The sequence below is a fragment of the Schistocerca americana genome, chromosome 7 (genome assembly GCF_021461395.2).
Source record: "Schistocerca americana isolate TAMUIC-IGC-003095 chromosome 7, iqSchAmer2.1, whole genome shotgun sequence".
Lineage (NCBI taxonomy): Eukaryota > Metazoa > Arthropoda > Insecta > Orthoptera > Acrididae > Schistocerca > Schistocerca americana.
In genome coordinates, this window is record NC_060125.1 from 193,584,838 (window position 1) to 193,610,278 (window position 25,441).

The 25,441-nt window shown below is 44.2% G+C and overlaps 1 protein-coding gene across 1 annotated transcript in view; it reads left to right on the forward strand.

Moving 5' to 3' along the window:
• The window catches only part of LOC124622228 (bumetanide-sensitive sodium-(potassium)-chloride cotransporter-like), a 229,986-nt gene that overhangs the window by 86,362 nt on the left and 118,183 nt on the right, over nucleotides 1–25,441 (forward strand). The window contains exons 9-10 of the mRNA XM_047147881.1: nucleotides 531–652; nucleotides 19,998–20,133. Of these exons, the coding sequence (XP_047003837.1) occupies nucleotides 531–652; nucleotides 19,998–20,133 (258 nt within the window). The remainder of the gene's footprint in view (nucleotides 1–530; nucleotides 653–19,997; nucleotides 20,134–25,441) is intronic.

The window sequence follows — 25,441 nt, forward strand, 5'->3', positions numbered from 1 at the left end:
CTCGCCATATAGCGGAGATGCTGAGTATCAGATACACACAACATAAAGACACACAAGATAGTGTGTTCAGAATATTTCAATGAAATTCAAAAGTTTGTTTGGTGTTTTTTCATCTAATATTTTTTTAATGCTAGCATTCTTGTTTGTTTATTTAAACACCCACTGTCCAAGGTAACAAAACTTTATGAAATAGTGTCAGTATTGGTTTTTAAGAGAAACTGGAATAAAAAGAATGTATAAATATATTAATATAATTGTGAAATGTGCCTGTCTGCCACTCAGGGCTCCCTCTATGTGGTGTGTAGCAGTCTATCCACTTCATATTGTTGTTAGTTTGTAAGAATATTGAGAAGAAGTAGAAGTACAGTGTATGAATTTTTGTGTAAAAATAAAATAAAATAATACCATTGTTATAAATTGTATTTTTATGACAATGAGTGGTCATTGAATAATAAAGAATTGTAAATGAGTTAGTTTCATGTATGTTAGTCAGTTTTAAAATGATTTTGTCTTTGCTTTTGTATTTACAGGTGACCTGAATATTATAGCTCCACTGATATCAAATTTCTTTCTGGCAACATATGCTCTTATAAATTTCAGCACATTTCATGCTTCTCTTGTTAAACCAATTGGTTGGAGACCCAAATTCAGGGTAAGAATCTAAAAGTGCACTGTTGGTAATATGTAACAAGTAATTAGATGCTAATCTGCTTCTCATATGAACTTAACGAAAAATATATATGGAATTCAGAATGGAAAGAAAACATCAGTCTGAGAAATCATGGTAATAAACATGAACATAACTGTTCTTTTCTGAACAGTGTTCTGCTAGAGACTGCAAGCTTTCAACTTCACCATCTGTCATATGCAAGCAACTGAGCATTTGCAGTACTCTTAAGTGACTTGAGTTCTAAAGAAATTTTAAGACATCAAAATAATTACTGCTGCCACAGTTATATGTACACAGTGAGAAAGAAAAGCAATAATTACAGCTACAAATCTAATTTCTACATTGCTATCTCTGTTGAGAACTGTCAAAAATTATCTAAGTTTTATGAGAAAAACTTGCAGTGATAGACAAATAAACTTTCAGAACAGTACATTAGATTACATTCAGAGTTCTAGTGTTAATATGGACATTAGTGTTCACTGAAATTCGTCCTTTAAATCATATACTTCAGTATAAAGTTACAAACTTACTACTTTACTTATAAACTCATATATCTTCACCACTACTCATGTTTTATTTGATGCTGTTTTATATTTTATTATTGTTATTTGTTAGGGTTTGTTGGTTGAACCTACAGAGACTGGATGTCAACTTTGATCCATGGCAATGATGTAGTGACATAATACATGAGAAGGCTGGAGGGGGGGGGGGGGGGGGGGAGAGGGGAATTATTTCTTCAGTATTGTTTTGGGCTGTAGGTTGTGGTGATAGATTAATTTGTAGCATAGCCCAAGGTAGAGGTTAGAATGAAACATGCGTTGGCCGGACCAGGAATAGAGGTGTGGGGAGGGGTGCGGTGTGCGAGTGTGGCTGCCCCTAATGTAGATCGAGACTGCAAAGGTTACATAGAATCATAAAAAGTGCAGACTCAAACTGTCTATCCGGGTCAGTGGTGGTGATGGACAGGCAACCAAACCTAGCGCTCCATGATCAGACGAATCCCTTGCCCACGGTTTCTGCTGTGATGTTGGGTAAAGGAACAGCTTCCACTCAATGAGACATATGGTCGATTGTGGAGAGGATATATCTGTGGCCCTCTGACGGTGGCAGAGGGCCTATAAGGTCAATATGTACATGACGAAAATGTCCTTGCGGAAAGTCAAACTTGCCAAGGGGAGGGAGGGGTGTGGCATCTGACTTTGTTAGGTTGGCAGGAAATGCAGCTGTGTACCCAGGTTTGACAGTCCTGCTAAACAAAACGCTCGGTGACGAGGCATGAGGTGGCATGGACACCAGGGCGGGAGTGGTTATGCAAGACGTTGAAGGCTTATTGGCACAGCGTGGGAGGGAGCAACAGCAGCAGAGTGCCGGTAGAAGAGTCGCACCACACTTTGTCCAAAACGCCGGGGAACTTAGCTTTTGTAAACACAAGCGATGTCTGAGAATCCGTGAGGAGAGCTTCTGATTCCTCATCGGAGGCCTGGAGAGCAGCGAGGTCGTATAAATCAACGATGTGTGAGACAGTATTGATCCCCAAAAAAATAAATCAGTGGGGATGTTTTCTGTGCCTTTGATGTAGCGTACGTCCGTAGTAAATTGAGAGACCAGATTGAAGAGGCAGAAATGCCGAGGGGGTGGGTCCTCAGGAAGGTTGCAGAAGGCATCCACCAGTGGTTTGTGGTTAGTAAGTATGAAGAAAGAACAGCCCTCTATGTCAGGGCGAAAGTATTGGATGGCTTCATAGAGTGCCAGAAGTTCTTTATCAAAAGTGGAATATTTCTTCTGTGCTGTAGACAGTTTTTTAGAGAAGAAATGGAGTGAAACCGTGTCGCCTTTGCGTTGCTGTAATATTGCCCCCAACCATGATGTCGCTGGCGTCCGTAGTGATGAATAACTTGGCCGATGGATCGGGGTGGGCGAGTAAGATGGCATGAGCTAATGCTGTCTTTAGAGCCCTGAAGGCCTCTAGCATAGGTTCAGTCCAACGGACTGGCTTAAGGCCCGAAGTCTGTTTGCTGGACAGTGAGTTTGTCAGTGGGGCCTGCACGGCAGTGGCACAAGGTAGATGTCAGCGATAGTAATTTATATTACCCAGGAAATGTCAGAGATCTTTGTACATAGCTAGGGGGTGGCAATGACGTGACTGCCTGCATCCTGTGGTAGGATAGGCTGTTCTGTAACCCGGCATTACTGGCGTGGGCGTGTTACTAGTAAACACGTTCCGAACAGCGGTTGCAATGTCCCTGATGTGTCATGGAAGCACAACGCAGCGGGCACGGTTGGTACTGTGGGAACGAATGGGTGAGCGGCACATGAGGCAGGCCGGTAAACTGGACCGGAGGTTAAAGGCATAGTACTGAAATTGTCCACCTCGGAAATGACATGCCAGGTGCAGACAGTACTCTGGAAGGAGCAAGCGGCTGTATGGTCGGAATCGCCGTGAGTGAGGGGGTTGGTTTGGCACCTGGTGTGGCAACAGCGAGAGTTTTCTGTGCACATCGGAAACACACCCCGTGTGTTAGGACCATAAATCACTGGTGGAAAACTGCTGGTGATCACATTCTCATGGTACAATGTTCCTGGATGGCAAAGTGCTGTCAGGTGTGCTCGAACACAAATGGTCGCGAAACTGAGTGGTTGAGCCTGGTGAACTTCATGTATAAAAATGTCAGTTATTAAATTGTGAAGAAGGCGAAAGTGGCATAGCTTGATAGCAGTTGAGCGTGCGTGCGTTTTGCACAAATGGCAGTGTTACACATGGCACTACCGCAATCGACGTTGCAGCGCATAGAGGATCAAAGCACATGTGCGAATTTGGGTCCCTTTGAACACTACACGAGCTAGCGATGGTAACACGGTTCTGGAAATCGTCCACTTCACCTTTCATGGCGTGCACAGTCCAGCGACATGAAACCTGAGTCCATCGTTTGAGGTAACGGTGTAACGCTTGGGCATTGTAGAGCTGCAAAGCTCGAGGTTAACTTCGTTGGAGATTGTGAATCATTGTCCGTTAGCGGCCGAACAACCATTGGCAGGGGATTGGAGTGGTCTGGTAGTAGTAGCTGTCCCTCGAAATCCTTGTATAAAACATTGGGTGAGGCAGCCATGGTGTCGAATGTAAAACCTATTGATTCCATACGGCCGGCGTGGAAGTCGCGGAAGACGTAGAAATGATGGGTTCACCAATATGGGAAATGGGAATACGGATAACTGTATACGCAACAAACTGTTTCAATAAATGTCTATACATACATATATTTCAGCACAAAGAAAGATACACGTGTACACTGTATAGGGTACCAAGGCTGACTGGAACATTAACAAGATGGCTCGTCAGAGCAATTAGAGTTCAAAGATCATGCTTTATGTGGTCAATGTGACATGTCGACACCGCACTGTTAACATTGTCTGCAATGCCATTTATTTGCAACACGAGCAGCAAGTGTTCCAACACAGTTCCTTGGAGCGTACCTGAAGTTATTTCATCTGTCAATGACTTTCCACATAAGACAATAAGCCACGTCCTCCCTACCAAGACATCTTCAATAAAATTAGAAATTCAGTGTGATACCCCCATATGACTGCACTTTCGATAATAAGTGCAAGTGTGTTACCGAGTCAAATGCTTTTTTTGAAGTCAAGAAATATAGCATGTACCTGAGTACCATGATCTGTGGCTTTCAGGGTATCGCATGAAAGTGAAAGTTGAAGTTTGGTTTCACATGGTGAACATTTTCAGAATATGTGCTGGCTGGCATGGCAGAGGTCATTACGTGTGTGGACTGCTTTCTTTCAACCACTGGGCACAGTCTTTTGTTCAAGAGGTCTGGAGTATATAATAGATCAAAAGGAGCTAACTCAGTATACAATATTCCACAGGACCCTGGAGCTTTGTTAGATTGGAACAGGTTTAGCCTTTTCTTGAGACCTCTTGGCATAAGTCTCCTTCTGCAACACACAATTTATTAAGCACAAATTATTTACAAATAAATCACAGAAAGTAATAGTTCCTGACTCTTCTGGAAATACACAAAACGAAAAAATTCTTGTGGCTAACGGAGTACTCTGGAAGTTTCTTGAATAACTCACATGTTAGTGCAGGAGAACACTTTGTAGGTTTGCCTGGGAAGCACTGGACTATGAGCCATGCTCTCGCTCATTGAAAACCCAACTGTCAGTTGAACAGTGAGCAAAGACAGTATCACAGTAGGTAACAACAAAGTCCAAATCACAGACCACGAGAACACCATGTAACACTGGTTAATCATCAACTGGTACACCAGAGTGCTTGCTGTATACATTGGCTGGTTGTGACAAGTGAAGCCATGGCAATCGGCAGCAGCCATTAAATCTGCAGTGAGAGTTTTGCCATGTGATCTGGTATCAGTCAATGTATCTGAGCCATGCTACCCTTTCTCTGGCACATCGCCAGAGGGGGTCACGGTGCTTAGCATGTGATCACTGGTGGATTTCGGAGAGAGAGGACGTACTAGCATACAGGCAGTTGGTTGCAGGTGACTCGCGTGGACCACCACATTTCGTGAGTGGGATTGTATCGTATGGGGAGCTGTTTTGAGGTGGGAAGCCATGCCTCATCACAGTTTTTGGGTTGCTGCCCGCAAAGTTGCACAGGCAAGATTGCCTCCTGATAGTGACGCTCACTGTTTGACAGTTTGAATCTGCCTGTGGTCGTGTGTGTGTTCACTGTTAAATGGTATATTGTCAACTTGATCTGCAAGTTCGAGTCTTGCGGATTCATGTCGTGGCTTTCTGGTTGTGTTCCCCAAATTTTCTTGTTGTTGTTAACGTGTATAGTTGAATGACAATTTGTTTAAAGGCAAGCAAGAAGAGTCTTTCGACAGAGCGACGTTGAGTATTCAATGAACGTACAGTTGAAATTACTGTTCTAACCAAACATGTTGTCGCTCTGTGATTATTAATAACTTGGCAAGATTAGTACCTTTCAACAGAGCACTGTTGATATTCCCTGTTGTTATTAACGTGCACCACTGAATCACAATTTTAGTGGTAAGCCACAAGAAGAGCCTTTTGGCAGAGTGCCTTGAGTGTTCAATCCACGTACAGTTGGAAATACTGTTATTACCAGTGGCTAGCACACTGGACTCTCATTTGGGAGAACGACGGTTCAATCCCGCGTCCGGCCATCCTGATTTAGGTTTTCCGCGATTTCCCTAAATCGCTCCAGGCAAATGCCGGGATGGTTCCTTTGAAAGGGCACGGCCGACTTCCTTCCCCATCCTTCCCTAATCTAATGAGACCAATGACCTTGCTGTCTGGTCTCTTCCCCCCAAACAACCAACCAACCGTTATTACCAAATGTTTTATAGCCACTCTTGTTGTAGTCCTTTATCTATGTCTGTTAATATTTAAAAGGTAAAATAATTCTGGGAATTTAATAGTGTTACCCGCAGCAGGTTTACCTGGTAGCTTACGGCCATCAGCTGTAGTATTGTTTGGTCACAACAGGTCTGAGAATTAACCTATCATTATTGAGAATTGTGGCCTGGTTGTTGGTTTGATTGTGTAGTGACCATAATTTTGGTATATACACTCTTCCAACTTAAGGTTTGGGAAGACAAGAAACGTCAGTATTTATGATCATTGCAGAGCCAACATTGGTTTCCGATGTTCCGCACTCTGTACCTTGGGCGTGTATTTGGGTTGAGAGAGTTGCCTATTCTGAGGCGCACCACTCACTATCTCTGGAGCCTGTATTGCCTGATCCCCTGGAACTTGGCCTAGCCCTCCCACCCCCGTTCCTACTTAACGATAAACCCAGACTAGAGTAGGACCATATCAGTATCCTTCTGGGCCATACCTAGTGACCTCATAGGACTTAAGCATAATTATATCATCTGATCTGTTGATACATCTTGTGGAATTATAAGATACCTCCTCCCTCGAATTGCCCCATAGGGTCAGAACTGCATTGGCCAGTTTATGGTAGGGAGAGGTGGGCACGACCTGCAGTAAAAGTAGAGATGCACTGGTGGTAGAGGAGCTGCTTCCATGTCCGGCACCAGATAGGCAGAAGGTGACAGTGGGTCAGACTCGTGGCTTAGTGCTAGTTCTGGAGAAGGCTGTGGGTCTTAACTCACAACCTGTGTAGACTGCACAGGGTGATGGCTGGAGAACTGGAAATGTCTGGCGTCCACTGCCTGAAACCCAGTGTTTGCTGTTGGTGATCCTTGGAGTGAGCAAAGCAGGTTGCCACCCACCCCTTGTGGCAGATCTGGAGGTGGAGACTGCTCCAGATGATGCAAACTAAATTGGTTCCTGTGCCCCTAAAGGACACCTTGAGGTGTTGGCACCAGAACCAGTTGGCAGCCTTGATGGGCAGTAATGGAGCCACATATCTAGCCAGCGGTAATACCCCAATATTCACACCCAGATGGAGATGCCCACCTTAAAAGGTGTGGCTGCTTCCTCTTGTATCAATAGAGGCTGCAATAGACCTAACGAGGAATTATGGTGGTGTCCATAAAAGGCTTCCGTCAGGCTATGATCGTGGATCACGCTTGATAGAGGATACAAAGAAAAGCACTGCAGAGTCAATGGGCATGAATATCAATAGTTCTTCCAACTACATTTCAAACATTCAAACAAAACATTTGGCCATGCCAATAGAGACAGAGTGAAATGGAGGTACGGTAATATACTTCAAAGCATTCTGGGTGTAAGACAGCTGAAAATCACTGGACACAAACAGTAATCCATTATTGGTGATGAGAGCTTGTGGGACACCTTAAATAAAAAATAGTTTCCAGGGCCTTAGTAGTATTCTGTAATCATCTGTAGCAATGTGACGACATATGGGAAATGAGCAAATGCATCTATTAAAATCAACCATAATGTCCCACAGAATAGACAAGCACCTGATTCCACAGCTGCATAGGATTAGGTTGGTCAGCTTGGGGCAGTGATGTCTATCAAGCTTGGTAGTGTTGAGCCAAGTGTACAATGTTCTCATTAACCCATGGCTAATGCGTGTCACTGGGCCAGATTCTCCATTCTGGAAATGTCATGAGGGGACTTTTCCAGGAGTCACAGTATATGAGAGTGAAGAATCCTTCAAACTGACACTGTCAAAGGAAGGACTAGTGTTCATCTCATTTGTACACACTGGAAAACATCTTTCAAGAGCAGATCCTTAAGTGTGGCTGCTGCAACAATTACTGAAGTGATGGGGAAACTCTTCCACTGACGATTCCAGTTGTAAATCAGTGTGAAACCAAACAGCATTTTATTAAAGCATATCCTCATTGGGACCCATAGAGTACCCACACAGTGCATCTACATTCGCATTCTAGGGCAATGGACGATAATGAATGGAACAGCATAATTTGATTAGAAAAGAGCCCAGTGTTCTAACCTGAGAGGTCAGTTCAGGCAACTTTGTCACAAGGCCAAATGCAGACCACAGCTTATGATCTGTGACCAGATGAAGTTAGTTGCCATGTAGGAAACTTTGAAACTTCTGAACACCAGAGATAATTACCAATGCCACATCTTCTATCTGGCAATCATTTTCTTATGTCATGATGAATGAAGCCCATGTGTGATAGCCCACTCTAACCCGTGCTTACAGGGTACAAAGGCCTCAATGCCATATGGTAATGTGTTGATGGCTAATACAAGAGGTAAACGAGGCCAATACATTGTCAGGCAACAGCAGTTTAGAGACGCTACTTCAGCTTAAGAAACGTATGGTGACAGTCTCCAGACTATTGGAAAGTGATTCTTTTTCTCTGAAACAGATTTAATGGAGAGGCTATTGATGCAGTTTGGGGGATAGATTGAGCATAATATGTAACTTTCCCATGAAAACTTGCAGGTGTTTCATGTTGTTTGGTGTAGGAACATGATAAATGCCTGCCACATTCTCTGACATCAATTTAAAGCTAAAGATACATACTTAATTTAAGGCTTTAACCAAACTTAAATGAATAGTGACCACCTGCCAATTTTGGAAATAATTCATCAGCACACCAAAGGGGGTACACCCAATTGACAGAGCATTTACTGTATTTTTAAAGTCCCCAAAAAGACATCACACACCACCTGTTTGAAGAGAGAGAGAGAGAGAGAGAGAGAGAGAGAGAGAGAGAGAGAGAGAGAGAGAGAGAGAGAAAAAAAAGTGAAGGAAGATGCTCATTTGCTATAAGGAATTGTGGGCAACATTTTTAACTCCTCTAAGTGGTACAGACCTACTTCCTCATCCCACAATGCTATAGGTGTTGGACAGGATTTGAAAAAATTCAGTAATGCTGATTGGTTTTTAAAATAATATGGGTGAAAAAATTTGAAGTCTTTACCAGGTCTGGAGGAAACAAGGAAGCATACTGGAGATACAAATAATTCACTTCTGCACCTGAAATGGTATTCTGAATTGCTTGGACCAAGTGTTCAATAGAAAAATCCAGAGGCTGTATGTGTATCAAGGCAAAAAAAAATTTCTGCTGACAGTTCTGCTACCACAAAGAAAGGATCCGTTGTGATTGCCTGCCTATATGTTAATCCCAGAACTATCTGACCTAGTATTGGAACTTCATGATTTAGTTGGTACTGATTTCTTTGAATCTTGCACTGATACTTCAAGGTCTCCTATATCTATCATTATCCAGACTGTATGGAGAGTTGTTGAATCTAAAAAAAATATTGTATACACCCCCACACACAATTAGCTCCCTGGTATCTGCCTCTGATGTGCAATGACCCATTTAGGGGCTCTCTACAGTTCTCATCTGTACAGTGTAAGTATGGAAGTCACAGCCTAGCTTGTGACAGAACTTTTCAAGTCTAGAGTTTGACTCCCACGACTAAACGAGGAGGCCTCAGTCAGTTTTGGGGACAATGCTGCAGATTGTAAGCTTTACTGAAACTTGGTGAGCAAGGCTGGTTTTCTCAACCTTCTCTGTCAGTTATTGGAACGACCAAAGTATGGACTTGGTGCATAGATGATGGGCATCACTTGTTCCAACATGCACCACATTCTGCACCTTTGTCCTTCAATGGCTGCCAGAACAGTCTCTTCAACAGGTTTGAGGACTCCAGGTGCGCGCACACACACTGACTGCACTGATCGTTCTTTCCCATCCCTTGCTGCAATTTCCCTACTGGGTGCCATTATTTGCCACCTGTTTTAACCACCAGCTATTAATACACCCTTCCTTGACGTAGGATGCAGCACGTTTTCCAACACGTGAAGTCAGTCTCACTGCCTCGGTTTCACAAATGGTGAAAGGCAGCATCCAGAACTTGTTGGTTAGTTTCCTCAATTACTCAAGTCTTGCCTACTATTTTCCAATGTTATGACTCTATCTTGGAGTCATTAAGAGTTAGTTATTTTTTCCATACTACACTTTTCTGTTCATAAATGTTTTCAATGTACATAAGCCTTTCGCAGGCAGTAGGGAGTATATTTTCATACGTCTGTTGTACTTCTTCTTACACTCCTGGCAACTAGTGATAGTTTGCTGCACCAGCTGCAGTTTCTGTAAGTTATGAAGTATAGCTTCTAATTTTCATGAAGTACGTCTTTTGCATTGGGAAGAGTGCTTGCCACCAAAGTAATTTTTTCATGAGATGAGGAAAGTACACTTCCTTCAAACTTAAAAATTTCTTTTTGTGGATTGCAGGAGGCATATGTACCACGAACTTAATTGTTTTACTACACTCTCAGCCTCTGGATGTACCTGACATCTTGTCGTAGCATGATGTACCAATTATATAAAAACTGCTGCAACAGTCAGTTTGTCATGAGATCACTACTGTTGTCTCTTTTGAAGTTGAAACACATTGTTTTGTTTCTACAGTATATAATATTGTGACTTACTGAGCATTGGTACATTATTGGGAATGAGCAGAAATGGGCAAATTTTCAAATTCAGTGCATAGTGAGTAGGCTTCTGCACATGTTAAGTGTCATCAATGGAATTTCAAGATTGTGTAATAGCAACTCATAACATCTCAAAAAATGGCAGTGGAGAGAATATTTACCACCAGTTTTTGGTCCTAAATCACATGAATAAATTGTCAAAAATTGAAATAGTTACTGTCTAGAAGAATAGAACATTCTAGAAGACTGGAAACATCCAAAATAAATCACGCCTCGCACAAAGCGAAAGTGAGACATTAAAACACGGTTATTAAACCAGAAATGACATACGCTTCAGAAACTCCTTAGTCATAGATCAGAAAGAAAATACAAAGAAACTAAACAGAAGAAACGTCAGAAAAATTCTAGGGCTCAATGCGAGGAGGCCACAGGTTGCGAAGTACACAAGATACTGTTACGTATCTCTAACTTAGCACATGATGTAAAGAAACTTGCACTGAAATTTGACTGGCATATCAAGAGTGTGCCAGATACCCAAAAAGTAAACAGATCTTGGGGTACACAGAAAGCATGAAGTGGATCACTTAAGTGAGAAGACCTGAAGGATGTTGGAATAACAGACTTGTATACACAAGACAAGTGGAATATAGGTAAAGAGGTCAAATTAATTCGAGGTGCCTACAATTTGGTCAATACAAAAAAAAATCACTTCACTGAATCTCTACAAAAAAAAAAAAAAAAAAAAAAAAAAAAAAAAAAAAAATTGCCCGCAAAAGGGTTGACTGGATAACTGGACAAGAAAGAGTGTTTCATTTTAACCTAATAAAACAACTTAAAATTAAACACTCTTCTGGCTTGGATGGTGTTACATCACATCTCATAAAGGAATGCAGAGAATGTATATTAAAACCATTGACACACATGCTGAATGCTGCGATAGAAGAAGGTATATTCCCAGATTCACTGAAAGTAAGTAAAGTGAAGCCAATATTTAAGAAAGGGAACAGGGATGAATTAGGAAATTACAGGCCAATATCATTGATCTCAACATTTGCTAAAATCTATGAAATGATAATAAAGAACAGAATTGTAAGTTTTATAACAAAGTACAGTATACTGCATTCATCACAACATGGTTTCAGAGAAGGGAAGTCCCCCCTGCGGGTCTGGGGTAAGAATAGGCCCGAGGTATTCCTGCCTGTCGTACGAGGCGACTAAAAGGAGTTTCAACCGTTTCGGCCTTCCATGTGATGGTCCCCCTTGGGGTTTGACCTCCATTTTTCAAAATTCTACTGAAGTACTAGCCTTTTGGGGAAGGACACCTTACGTGGTGTACCACTGGTCCTAAGTGCACTAAGACCTTGGCACTCAGCATTGCACCGGCGTTGTAACCATACCCACTATTCCTCTAATTGGGCCTAAACGCCTGATGGGTTGTCCAAGTTACGCCCATAGTGCATCTCCATCTGCCCCAGCGACCATGATGGACTTTCCATGGCACCAGAAATCCAGCACGGTAGCCAGCCCGTTGTGGTGGGGTCGTCATGTACCTGAGCTGCACCCTCCCCACGTCGGCCAAGGAGTAGATGCCCGTCTCCTTGGGGCATCAGGACTCCCGGCAATGGTCATCCTGCCAGGTGGCCCTTGCTGCGGCTGGGTGGCGCCCGTGGGGAGAGCCCCTGGTCGGAGTGGGTGGTATCGGGGCGGACGTTTCGCAGATGAAACGTCAACACGTATCAGGTCGCTCTGCGGCCGAGTCTTTCAAAAGAAAAGGTACCGTTTCTAGTCCTGGTTCTCCTGCCCTTTCCCCCTTGGCCACTCCATGGGAGGAGGGACAGGCCCGCCGGCTTGGGGCGAAGTACTTCCCCCGCTATTTGGTCTGTTCTCGAACCGATGGGGGGACATTCGCCACCTCCAAGCCCATGTTCTTTGTTCAGCACATTGAGGACGTCTTCGGGGAAATCGAGGCTCTCAGCAAGATGCGTTCAGGGTCCGTTCTTATCAAGACCACCTCCGCCACACAGTCGGCGGCGCTCCAGGCGTGCGACCGCCTAGGGGACATCCCAGTGTCCATTGTCCCACATCTGGCACTAAATAGGACGCAGGGGGTTATTTTTCATCGTGACCTCCTGCTACAATCTGATGAGGAGCTCAGGGCCAACCTGGAGCGCCGAGGCGTGCATTTCGTCCGGCGAGTCCAGCGCGGCCACAAAGACCGTCGCATCGACACCGGGGCCTTTATCCTCGCCTTCGAGGGGGACGTTCTCCCGGAGAAGGTAAAGGTGATGTGCTACCGGTGTGACGTGCGACCTTATGTCCCGCCTCCTATGCGCTGTTTTAGGTGTTTGCGCTTTGGACACATGTCATCACGGTGTGAGGCTGAGCCCCTTTGTGGCGATTGTGGACGTCCTCTTCGTGAGGAACATACATGCATCCCACCACCTCGGTGCATTAATTGTCCTGGCGTCCACTCGCCTAGATCCTCAGACTGCCCTGCATATCAGAAGGAGAAGAAGATACAAGAAATCAAAACTTTGGATCGGCTCTCTTATTCTCAGGCCCGGAAGAAGTACGACCGCCTCCATCCCGTGCCATTGACCACTTCGTTTGCCTCAGTTGTGTCCACTCCTTCTGTGGTATCCTCACCCCTATCCTGTCCCCCCTCCGCCTCCTCCGCCCATCAGGGGGCTCTGCCTCCGCCTCCCAAATCCCTCCCTTCCAAATCCTCCTCCCCCGTGGCCCCCACCCCCTCTGCCCCAGGGGCCACCCTTCCTCCTCCTCCTCCTCCTCCTCCTCCTCCTCCTCCTCCTCCCCCCCCCCCCCCCCCCCCCACACCACCTGAGAAGCGATCCTCTTCTCAGGCGTCCATTGGGGAAACGTTCCGGACCCCAGCTTCCGAGGTCCGGCGTTCCAAAACGGACCCCGCGCGTGAGGACCTTCTTCGGGTCCAGCCCACCATCCCTGTGCCTCCTCGGCCTTCCAAGCAGGCCTCCAAGAAGAAGTCTCTATCCCCCTCTCCACCCCGGCGCGTTTCGTCTGACGCTCCATCCGTGAGTCGCTGCTCCCGGCCGTCCTCCGTTTCGCCGGGACGCTCTGCTGCCAGGTGCTCCGCCGGCCTTTCGTCGGCAAATGATGTGGCCCCTCCTACACAACCAGGGACAGCGGCCGCAGCTGGCGACGAGTCGATGGAACCGGATCCGCCTCCCGTCGGTTGTAGCGTTGTTCCCTCGCAACCTGGCCCTCCGCGGCCGTCGAGGTGACCAGCTCTCCCCCCGTCTCGTTCCCCCAACTTTTTGACTAGCGATGGCGTTGTTTCATTGGAACATAAGAGGTATTCGATCTAATCGGGAGGAATTACAACTGCTCCCCTGCCTGCACTGTCCGCTCGTCCTTGGTCTCCAGGAAACCAAGTTGCGCCCGACTGACCGTATTGCCTTTACCCACTATACCTCGGAGCGGTATGACCTCACCCCTGTGGATGGTATCCCAGCTCATGGTGGGGTCATGTTGCTCGTTCGGGACGATGTCTATTACCATCCCATCCCATTGACCACCCCACTCCAAGCAATAGCTGTCCGCATTACTCTTTCTGCTTTTACTTTTTCAGTTTGTACCATCTACACTCCACCGTCATCTGCTGTTAGTTGGGCTGACATGATGCACCTGATCGGCCAGCTTCCCCCGCCGTTCTTAATGTTTGGCGACTTCAATGCCCATCATCCCCTTTGGGGCTCTCCTGCATCCTGTCCAAGAGGCTCACTCTTGGCGGATGTCTTCAACCATCTCAATCTTGTCTGCCTCAATACCGGCGCCCCGACTTTCCTCTCGGACTCTACTCATACCTACTCCCACTTGGACCTCTCGATCTGTTCTACCACTCTTGCCCGTCGGTTCGAGTGGTATGTCCTTTCTGACACCTATTCAAGCGACCACTTCCCCTGTGTCGTTCGTCTCCTGCACCACACCCCATCCCCACGTCCTTCGAGCTGGAACATACTGAAAGCTGACTGGGGACTTAACTCCTCCCTGGCGACCTTTCCGGACCACGATTTTCCCAGTTGTGACAGTCAGGTCGAATACCTCACGGCTGTTATCATCAATGCTGCCGAACGTTCCATTCCTCATACTACTTCTTCTTCACGTTGCGTTTCCGTCCCCTGGTGGAACGAGGCTTGTAGGGACGCTATCCGTGCTCGACGACGTGCTTTACGCACCTTTCGCCACCATCCTACGTTGGCGAATTGTATTGAATACAAACGACTCCGAGCGCAATGCCGTAGAGTCATCAAAGACAGCAAAAAAGCTTGTTGGGCCTCTTTCACCAGCTCCTTTAACAGTTTTACTCCCTCTTCTGTCGTTTGGGGTGGCCTGCGCCGGCTGTCGGGCATTAAGGCCCACTCCTCGGTACCTGGCCTGACCTCAGGTAATGAGGTCCTTGTTGATCCTGTGGCTGTCTCCAACGCCTTTGGCCGCTTTTTCGCGGAGGTTTCAAGCTCCGCCCATTACCATCCTGCCTTCCTTCCCAGGAAAGAGGCAGAAGAGGCTCGGCGACCTTCCTTCCACTCGCTGAATCTAGAAACGTATAATGCCCCCTTTACTATGCGGGAACTCGAACGTGCGCTTGCACTGTCCCGGTCCTCTGCTCCGGGGCCAGATGCCATTCACGTTCAGATGCTGGCACACCTTTCTCCGGCGGGCAAAAGCTTCCTTCTTCGTACCTACAATCGCGTCTGGACCGAAGGTCAAGTCCCCATGCGTTGGCGTGATGCCGTTGTTGTTCCTATACCCAAACCCGGGAAGGATAGACACCTTCCTTCTAGTTACCGCCCCATTACTCTTACAAGCTGTGTCTGTAAGGTGATGGAGCGCATGGTTAATGCTCGGTTAGTCTGGATTCTTGAATCTCGACGACTACTTACTAATGTCCAATGCGGCTTTCGTCACCGCCGCTCTGCTGTTGACCACCTTGTGACCTTGTCGACATTCATCATGAACAACTTTTTGCGAAGGCGCCAAACGGTAGCCGTGTTCTTCGACTTGGAGAAGGCTTATGATACCTGTTGGAGAGGAGGTATCCTCCGCACAATGCACAGGTGGGGCCTACACGGTCGCCTGCCCCTTTTTATTGATTCCTTTTTAACGGATCGAAAGTTTAGGGTACGTGTGGGTTCCGTATTGTCCGACGTCTTCCTCGAGGAGAACGGAGTGCCTCAGGGCTCCGTCTTGAGCGTAGCCCTTTTTGCCATCGCGATCAATCCAATTATGGATTGCATTCCACCTAATGTCTCAGGCTCTCTCTTTGTCGATGACTTCGCGATCTACTGCAGTGCCTAGAGAACATGCCTCCTGGAGCGCTGCCTTCAGCGTTGTCTAGACAGCCTCTACTCATGGAGCGTGGCAAATGGCTTCCGGTTCTCTGAAGAGAAGACAGTTTGTATCAACTTTTGGCAATATAAAGCGTTCCTTCCGCCGTCCTTACATCTCGGTCCCGTTGTTCTCCCATTCGTGGACACAACTAAGTTTCTAGGGCTCACATTGGACAGGAAACTGTGTTGGTCTCCACATGTCTCTTCTTTGGCGGCCCGTTGTACACGTTCCCTTAATGTCCTCAGAGTTCTTAGGTCATCTTGGGGAGCGGATCGCACTGTCCTGCTTCGCTTGTATCGGTCCATAGTCCGATCGAAGCTGGATTATGGTAGCTTCGTCTACTCGTCCGCTCGGCCAGCCCTCTTACGCCGGCTCAACTCCATCCACCATCGGGGGATACGTCTTGCGACCGGAGCCTTCTACACTAGTCCTGTCGAGAGTCTTTATGCTGAAGCTGCCGAGTTACCATTGACCTACCGGCGCGACGTACTGCTGTGTCGGTATGCCTGACGGCTGTTGTCTATGCCCGACGACCCCTCTTACAAGTCCTTCTTCGCCGATTCTCTCGACCGTCAGTACGGGTTGTGTGTGTCTGCCCTGCTGCCCCCCGGAGTCCGCTTCCGTCGCCTGCTTCGACAATTGGATTTTGCCCTCCCTACCACCTTCAGAGAGGGTGAGAGCCCGACACCACCTTGGCTCCAGGCTCTGGTTCATATTTATCTCGACCTCAGCTCACTCCCGAAGGAGGGTACTCCGGCTGCAGTGTATTGCTCACGGTTTGTCGAACTTCGTGCTCGACTTGCCGGTCACACCTTTATTTACACCAATGGCTCCAAAACTGACGATGGTGTCGGCTGTGCCTTTGTCGTCGGGGCCGCCACCTTTAAATACCGGCTCCTCGACCAATGTTCCAGCTTTACGGTGGAGCTTTTTGCTCTCCATCAGGCCGTTCAGTATGCCCGCCGCCACCGCCATTCATCGTATGTACTCTGCTCTGACTCATTCAGTGCTCTTCAGAGCCTTGGAGCTCCCTATCCGGTCCATCCCTTGATTCAACGGATACAGCAGTCCCTCCGTTCTTTCGCTGATAATGGTGGTTCTGTCAGCTTTCTGTGGGTTCCCGGACATGTAGGAGTGCCTGGGAATGAGGCTGCGGATGCTGCAGCCAAGGCTGCAGTCCTCCTGCCTCGGCCAGCCTCCCATTGTGTCCCGTCATCTGACGTTCGTGGGGATGTATGTAAGAGGCTTGTGTCGTTGTGGTGGGATGCTTGGTCATCCCTCCAAGGAAACAAGCTCCGTGCAGTAAAACCGCTCCCAACTGCTTGGACAACATCCTCCCGACCATCTCGGCGCGAGGAGGTCCTTCTGACAAGGTTGCGGATTGGGCATTGCCGGTTTAGCCACCGCTACCTGCTCTCCGGTGACCCAGCCCCGCAGTGCCCTTGTGGTCAGGCATTAACAGTGCGCCATGTTTTATTGTCGTGTCCCCGTTTTAGTCAATTTTGTGTTGTCCTGTCCCTGCCATCTACTTTACCGGATGTTTTAGCTGATGACGCTCGAGCAGCTGCTCGTATTCTGCGTTTTATAACTTTAACTGGCTTGTCCAAAGAGATTTAACCTTTTTACTTATTTTATCTGCATCTTTGTCAGGTCCTTCTGGTGTCCCCCCATCCCCTTGAGTTTTAGCAGATTCCATGTGCTCTAACACCAGTGACTGGGCGCTAATGACCTCAGCAGTTGAGCGCCCTTAAACCCTACCAAAAAAAAAAAAAAAAAAAAAAAAGGGGGGGGGGGGGAGAGAGAGAGAGAGAGAGAGAGAGAGAGAGAGAGAGAGAGAGAGAGAGAGAGAGAGAGAGAGAGAGAGAAGGGAAGTCAACAAAAACAGCATCAACAGATATAATTGAGCACATTCTTAATTTACTTGACAGGCAGCAAAAGACTTGTGGGATTTTTATGGACCTATCCAAGGCATTTGATTGTGTGAACCACTCAAAATTAATGATGAAATTATATCAGTATGGAATTAGAGGAAAATGCTATGACATACTTAAATCATACATTACAAATAGGAAACAATGCACAGAAATCAGACATACTAGTGGGGGAAATATAACAAACTACATATCAGAATTACAAACAGTTAAACACGGTATGCCGCAAGGGTCTGTGCTTGGGCCAATACTATTTACACTCTACGTAAATGACTTCCCTAGCTATATAAATCAGAAACTTATAATGTATGCTGATGACACAACAATCATTTGCACAGCTGACACAAAGGAGGAGCTTGAGAAGGAAGCACTCCTGACTATTGAAAATGCAAATAAATATTTAACACAAAACAACCTGTTTATGAATCAGTCTAAAACAATGAATGTAGTATTTCAGACCAAGCATAGTGAAAATTATAATATAAATGTTAATATAAATGGAAAGACTATTAAAGAAGTAACCAGCACAAATTTTCTAAGAACTATAATAGACAAACGTTTGGCATGGGGAGAGCACATAGAAGCACTGTGTAAAAAGATAAACAAACAGATCTTCATCATGCATAAAACAGCTAAGACTGTGGATGATAAAGTCCTCAGATCAATGTATTATGGACTTGTCTTCCCACATTTGTCTTATTCAGTTCATATATGGGGAAATGCACAAGCTGGCTACCTAAAAAGAATATTCACAATTCAGAAAAGGGCAGTGAGATGCATTGCAAAAATACCACCAAGACAGACCTGTAGGCAAGCTTTTGTACACTATAATATGATGACAGTATATTCACTGTATATATACCAAAGCATAATGGTGGTAAGGTCAAGTGATAAACACCTCCTAAATAAAGATGTACACAAACACGGTACAAGAGGAAATGAAAATTACTACATGATAAACAGAAATCTAAAACTGTCTGACTGCCCCAGAAGAAGCAGGCAAAAGGTTTTTTAATAAACTCCCCAAAATCATTAAAAAAGAAACAGATCTAAAATGTTTTAAAAATCATTTGAAACTATATCTCACAGAGAAATGTATATACAGTTTGAGTGAATACTAAGATGGTGTTTAAATATATCATTACTGAAATGTACCTGTAAAAATTATCATTTCTGTATGTTTTTTTGATTTGTGTGTACGTATAATGTGAAACATGTAAAACCTTTGTATGATTATGGACTATTTCTGTTTCATCATTTGTTTCATTTATATATATATTGCAATCAAGTTTGATGTTAATAGGCTATTGTATGACACACCCAATATCCTCAGCTGGATTTTCAGCTGGAGTCCATGGGCAAAGAATAAATAAATAAATAAATAAATTTAAAAAATCCACCCACTCTGTCATGTTCAAAATTAACTTGGTGCTTCCTGTCTTATATTTTTATTTTTATGAAAGTGCGTTTCCCCTCTCTGGGCTGCATATGAAATGTGCACGTATTTGAGGACAAATGATGTTGCTGTTGTTGTTCATGTTGTTGTTTTTCATTTGCATCTAATGAGAACCACAGGGCACTTCTTCTTCTTCTTCTTCTTCTTCTTCTTCTTCTTCTTCTTCTTCTTCAGTACTCCATTTTCTGGATCTGAACCAGCTTGCTCCCCTCCATCCACTTTATCCAGGTCATCTTCTTACTGGTTAGAGGCCGGCCGGAGTGTCCAAGCGGTTCTAGGCGCTACAGTCTGGAACTGCATGACCGCTACAGTCGCAGGTTCGAATGCTGCCTCGGGCATGGATGTGTGTGATGTCCTTAGGTTAATTACGTTTAAGTAATTCTAAGTTCTAAGGGACTGATGACCTCAGCAGTTAAGTCCCATAGTGCTCAGTGCCATTTGAAGCATTTACTGGTTAGAGCACTGGGAAAACCACCTGTAGGATGGTTTGCCAGAACCAGAGTCAGTCTTGTTTTTCCCCATTTTTGTTTAATATTATAATTGCTGCATTTTTATTTCTATGTTTTAGTGAGTACTTGAATATAAGAAAAGAAAAAAATTCCCATTTGCATTGCATAAATATATGTATACAATTTCTGTTCCCTGTGAATGTATAAATCAAAATAAATGTATATTTAATATTGGTAACCTATATTTCAACATTTTCCTTCACAGTATTACAACATGTGGATATGCCTCCTCGGTTCTACATTGTGTGTAAGTATAATGTTCCTGATAAGCTGGTGGACAGCTCTCATCACCTTGGGATGTATTTTGGCACTGTATCTCGTGGTCTCCTACAGGAATCCAGGTAATTTAAATTCTGTTTTCTGAAAGAGAGTTTCATAAAAGTCAGAAAAAGTGAGCTTAGCAAGTTTAATTGTGAAAACCGTACAAAACAAAGGTAACTGTGAACGTCACCTTTCTACAAAAATTAAATGTTTGGTATCACTCAGCATGAAGATTCTTTAGCCAATCCTTAGTAACGGCTTCCATTCCCAACTGGAGACCTTGCTGAGGTAGGGTAGCTTGCATACCTCACCGATACAGACAGCTGTTCCAGAGAAGCAACCATGATGGAGGTGTATCTGTTGGAGTGGCTAAACAAAATGTGTGGTTCCTTAAGAGGGGCAGCAGATTGACGTTTTAGTAGCTGCAGGGGCAACTGATCTGGCCTCATACCATTAACAAAAGCTGTGCTGGTACTGCGAATGACTGACAGCAAGGGGAAACTATGGCCACTATTTTTCCTGAGGTCATGCAATTCTAGTATATGTGGCTCAATAATTATGTATTCTCTTGAGGAAAATATCCTGGAAGTAGTCTGTGCAGGATATGGTGGTTGATGTGCAGTGACCAATTTCAGACTGAAGTTCTGTTAGTTCATTTGCTCAGAAGGGGAGGCCAACAGTGTTTGCTTCCTCTCGACCAGCTGGCATTAACAGAAACAAAGCGCACACTCTGCAATTTTTCTCAAATGATCTTACAGAAATTATTCAGTAAAAAAAATTCATTTTTATGCTACTTACAGCTTTATGTGTCAGATTCATGATGTGCCCATCATTTTGTTTAGGGTCATAGTATTGTATTTGCATGGAAGGAAGACACTGCACAAAACTCAAAGTTTGCAATGAAAAATTGAAGTCGCTATGATTTTGGATTTGGTGCATATTCCATAATATGTTGCTCCATATGAAATTTAGGTAACGTATTGAATTTTTCTTTAGACACAGGTGGAGGTCTCTGTCACCAATCAAGAGAAAATTGATCTGATGTAGCACACTCATTTGCCATGCGTGTCAGCAATAAATCTAGAGTGAAATATCCACAATGTCCCCCATATTTCATAAACAGTTGGAAATATTGAAATGGGATTTCCACAAATGGTGGCATGCAAAGAGGACAGTATTTTTCCATATGGTTATTATACAAAGTCTCATTATCTACCATGTTATTCCACTAACTACAGACTTTTTTGATGAAAGAACATAATTTTTAAGGGCCATTGGTAGTGGATGAGATGCTGTGGGTTTTGGAACAACATAAACGAAGACACACACATTAATTTTTGTTCCAAGCATATGCTTTATCATAAGCTTTTGACCTTAGAGTTTCCTCAGTTCCTCACTTAATAAATAACTGTTTCAGAATTTTCTCACAATTGCATCTGCACAACATGTCAGTGATGTGATTTTGTATAAATTCTGCTGTGCTTTGGCAAAAGAAACAAATTTTAATGTGATAACAACAGAAATGTGTAGGTTCGACTCGAAATTTGCCACTTATGTCGCTACTCCGAAAGTTACAAATGGTTAACAACCTGGGCAAAAATAAATCACTGCATTTGTTGCATTTTCAGCAGAATTCTTTTCAAATACTAAACAAAGCAGGGGTGACAGATCTTTTGGAATGGTCACCATGCAAGTGTGTGTGTTGAGGGGCTCTAATTAATATTTACAAAAAATGTGAGTGCGGGCTTTAGTTTAGAACGGCACTTCTCCTACAGCGCTCGGCATTTCCCCTATAGCACCTGACCACCACCACCACCACCACCACCACCACCACCACCACCACCAAAACACCACTCCCCATATCTACCAGCCATGTTACTTTATGTGGTCTCTACAACAGTCCTCCATTCAGATCTCCAGGTGGGGACTAATCAGGTGGATGTTGTCATCAGGAAAAACAAATCTGACATTCTACAGGTTTCAGGATGGAATATTAATGGCTCTGAGCACTATGGGACTTAACATCTATGGTCATCAGTCCCCTAGAACTTAGAACTACTTAAACCTAACTAACCTAAGGACATCACGCACATCCATGCCCGAGGCAGGATTCGAACCTGCGACCGTAGCGGTCGCGCGGCTCCCAAGTGCTCTACCAACTGAGCTATCCAAGCATGACTGACGCCCCGTCCTCACAGCTTTACTTCTGCCAGTACCTCGTCTCCTACCTTCCAAACTTTACAGAAGCTCTCCTGCGAACCTTGCAGAACTAGCACTCCTGAAAGAAAGGATATTGCGGAGACATGGCTTAGCCACAGCCTGGGGGATGTTTCCAGAATGAGATTTTCACTCTGCAGCAGAGTGTGCCCCGATATGAAACTTCCTAGCAGATTAAAACTGTGTGCCTGACCGAGACTCGAACTCGGGACCTTTGCCTTTCCCAGGCAAGTGCTCTACCAACTGAGCTACCAAAGCACGACTCACGCTTAGTTGGTAGAGCACTTGCCCGCAAGTACCAAAGCACGACTCACGCTTAGTTGGTAGAGCACTTGCCCGCAAAAGGCAAAGGTCCTGAGTTCGGGTCTCGGTCAGGCACACAGTTTTAATCTGCCAGGAAGTTCCAGGTAAAGTTAATCAAAAAATGTGTATTTCATCAACTGCTTTACACCTGCCAATAAAGAAGTGATGTACTGCAAAATACAAGGAATGCGTTTGACACATTTCAGTGTTCACAAGATGGGCACAGTGTGCTAATGCATTATTGTTTGGAAAGACAGACCCATCACTGAAATGTTGACTCAAGGGCTTAACAATAGGTTCAAGAATCCTGTCTTGATACTGCACAATACAGTCATAGATGACACTGACACAAAAGATGACAGAACTGCTGAACTTTGGGGAGTTCATATATGACACACATCTTGGTAGCTGATGCCACTAATATCATGTACTCAAGAAGTTTCCTTACCCACTTCCTGTCCACACTGTTGTATGGGGCAGTTTGTCTGTCAGTTCACAATGGGTGCTCAGAGGCCAAATTGATCTTCTGAAAATTATTGCATACTGTCTGTTGACACATCTCACCCAATTGTCTCCAAAATGGCTGTGTGCAGAACTGTTAAGTTCTCCTCCAAGTACTTATGGGATATAACTTATAGTTAGGGGTTATCAGCTGGTGTTGTTGACTCTGGGCAAGTATTGGGAGGCAGGTCTTAATGTTTTGCCCATTATAGTGGTTGAGTGTTCAAATGATGCTATGAACTTAAATTCTGATGGCAACTTCCAGTGTTAAGAAACTTACTAGCTGTGAATGATAATATGCACACAGTTTGAGTTTTAAATAGCTGTGTATGGTGCATTAACAGACTTGCCAGTCTACACAGGATCTGTTGTACTTTGCACTCTACTGAATTGTTCTGAGAATGCAAGTTCATGTTTACCTCCATTATTCAGGAGGCTGCATGTAACAATTTCTTATGGTCACAAGAGTACTGTGAAAGAGGCATCTTACCAGAAAACAAAACCCATGCAAGTCACAAGGATGGTGCAAAACTGAGCAATTAACATAAAGTTCCACTCTGATCATAAACCTGTTGCAGAGTATTTTGCATTAGTCTGCAGATACTGAGAGGTCGGTGATGGTTAGTACCAACACTGGTATTGCATATATTTACCTTTGGGTATGTATGTAAACTCTGACAATGATTTTTCTGTTTAAAATATATGCAGTGTATCTTACATCAGACTGTTGAAGATGTAATTAGTTTGTCGGCATTAAGTAATAAAGTACTGTAAACCACAAACAGGATTCTATTTCACATTACTAAACTTTCATACTGGGACCAACAATAAGAAATTAGGCAGAAAATGTGACATCTATCTATATCCGGATCCTGCTCCAGCTACTGCCACATCTGGGTGCTGATGAGTCCTCTCCATTTGGTCCAGTCCTCCCACTGTTTTCCTTCCTCCACTTGTTGCCATGTCACACCTCTCCTTTCCACAGATATTCTCACTCCACCGTGTTCTTGGGTGCTCTCTAGGTCTTTTTCCATCCATCTTTAGTTCTTCCATAATTTTGGGGAGTCTCTGCCCACTCATCCTCTTAACATGCCCATACCAGCTTAATCTCTTTTTTAAAATTCCTTCTCTCATACTTTCTTGCTTAAGGTCCTTTCTAATATCTACATTCCCTTAACTGCTCTGAGAAATTCCATTTCTCCTGCTTGCAGTCTGCTCCAGTCCTTTTCTGTCATTGTCCAGGTTTCTCCTCCGTAGGTGACAATAGGCAAGTAATAACTCTTATACATAAGGAGTTTTGCTTTTTCTGAAAACTTCCTTATTCCAAATCAGGTGTTTTATTGTTTGGTAGAAATTTCCTCCATTCTGTAACGTCCTATTAATTTTGTTGGTTATTCTTCCATCACTAGGTATTTCACTCCCTAAATAAGTGAAACTGTCTACTACTTTGAGGGGTTCTCCATTCATAGTAATATTTCCATTGATCCCTTTGTCTCTTTCAAATACCATTACTTCACTCTTATCTTAATTTATTTTTAATCCATACCTTTTCATTATTTCCTTCCATGCATAAAGGTGTAACTGGACATCTACCTCTTTATCACCCCATATTACCATATCATCTGCAAAAATCATTGTTTTGCCTTTTTCTTTTACTATGTCTTTAACTGCCCTATCCATTCCCTCCATCACAACACTAAAAAGTGCAGGAGATAGAATACTTCCTTGTTTACATCCTTGTCTTATTTCGAAGTATTCAGAGTTCCCCAATGGTGTTGTAATTCTACAATTTTGTCCTCTGTACATTGTCTTTATTACATTAATGTGTCTACCTTCTATATCTATCTTCTTCATTTCTTCCCAGGGTCTTTCCCTGTTAACTGAGTCGTATGCCTTTTCTGTGTCTATAAAAACCATTATCACCCTTTTGTTATACTCCCAACTTTTTTCCGTCAGTTGACGGATAGAAAATAACATGTCGATAGTGCTTCTTCCTTTCCTAAACCCATGCTGTTCTTCACTCGGCTCCTTTTCTATCTCTTCACTTATTTAATTTACTAAAATTCTTTCAAAAATCTTGGCCATATGACTCATAGATGTTAATTCCTCTGTAGTTTTTACAAAGTCTTTTATTGCCTTTTATGAAGATGGGAACAATGTCTTCTCTTCTCCTTTGTCAGGTATTGTACTATTTCTCCACACACTTGATAGTACTCTATACAGCCAATGCATTCCCACTGGAGCTGCTGCTCTTATCATGTCCACTGATACTTCATCAGGTCCTGGGGCTTTCCCCACATTCATCTTCTTCACAGCTATTTCCATTTCTTCCCGTGTAATTTGTCCTAATTCTGCTTCCCAACTGCT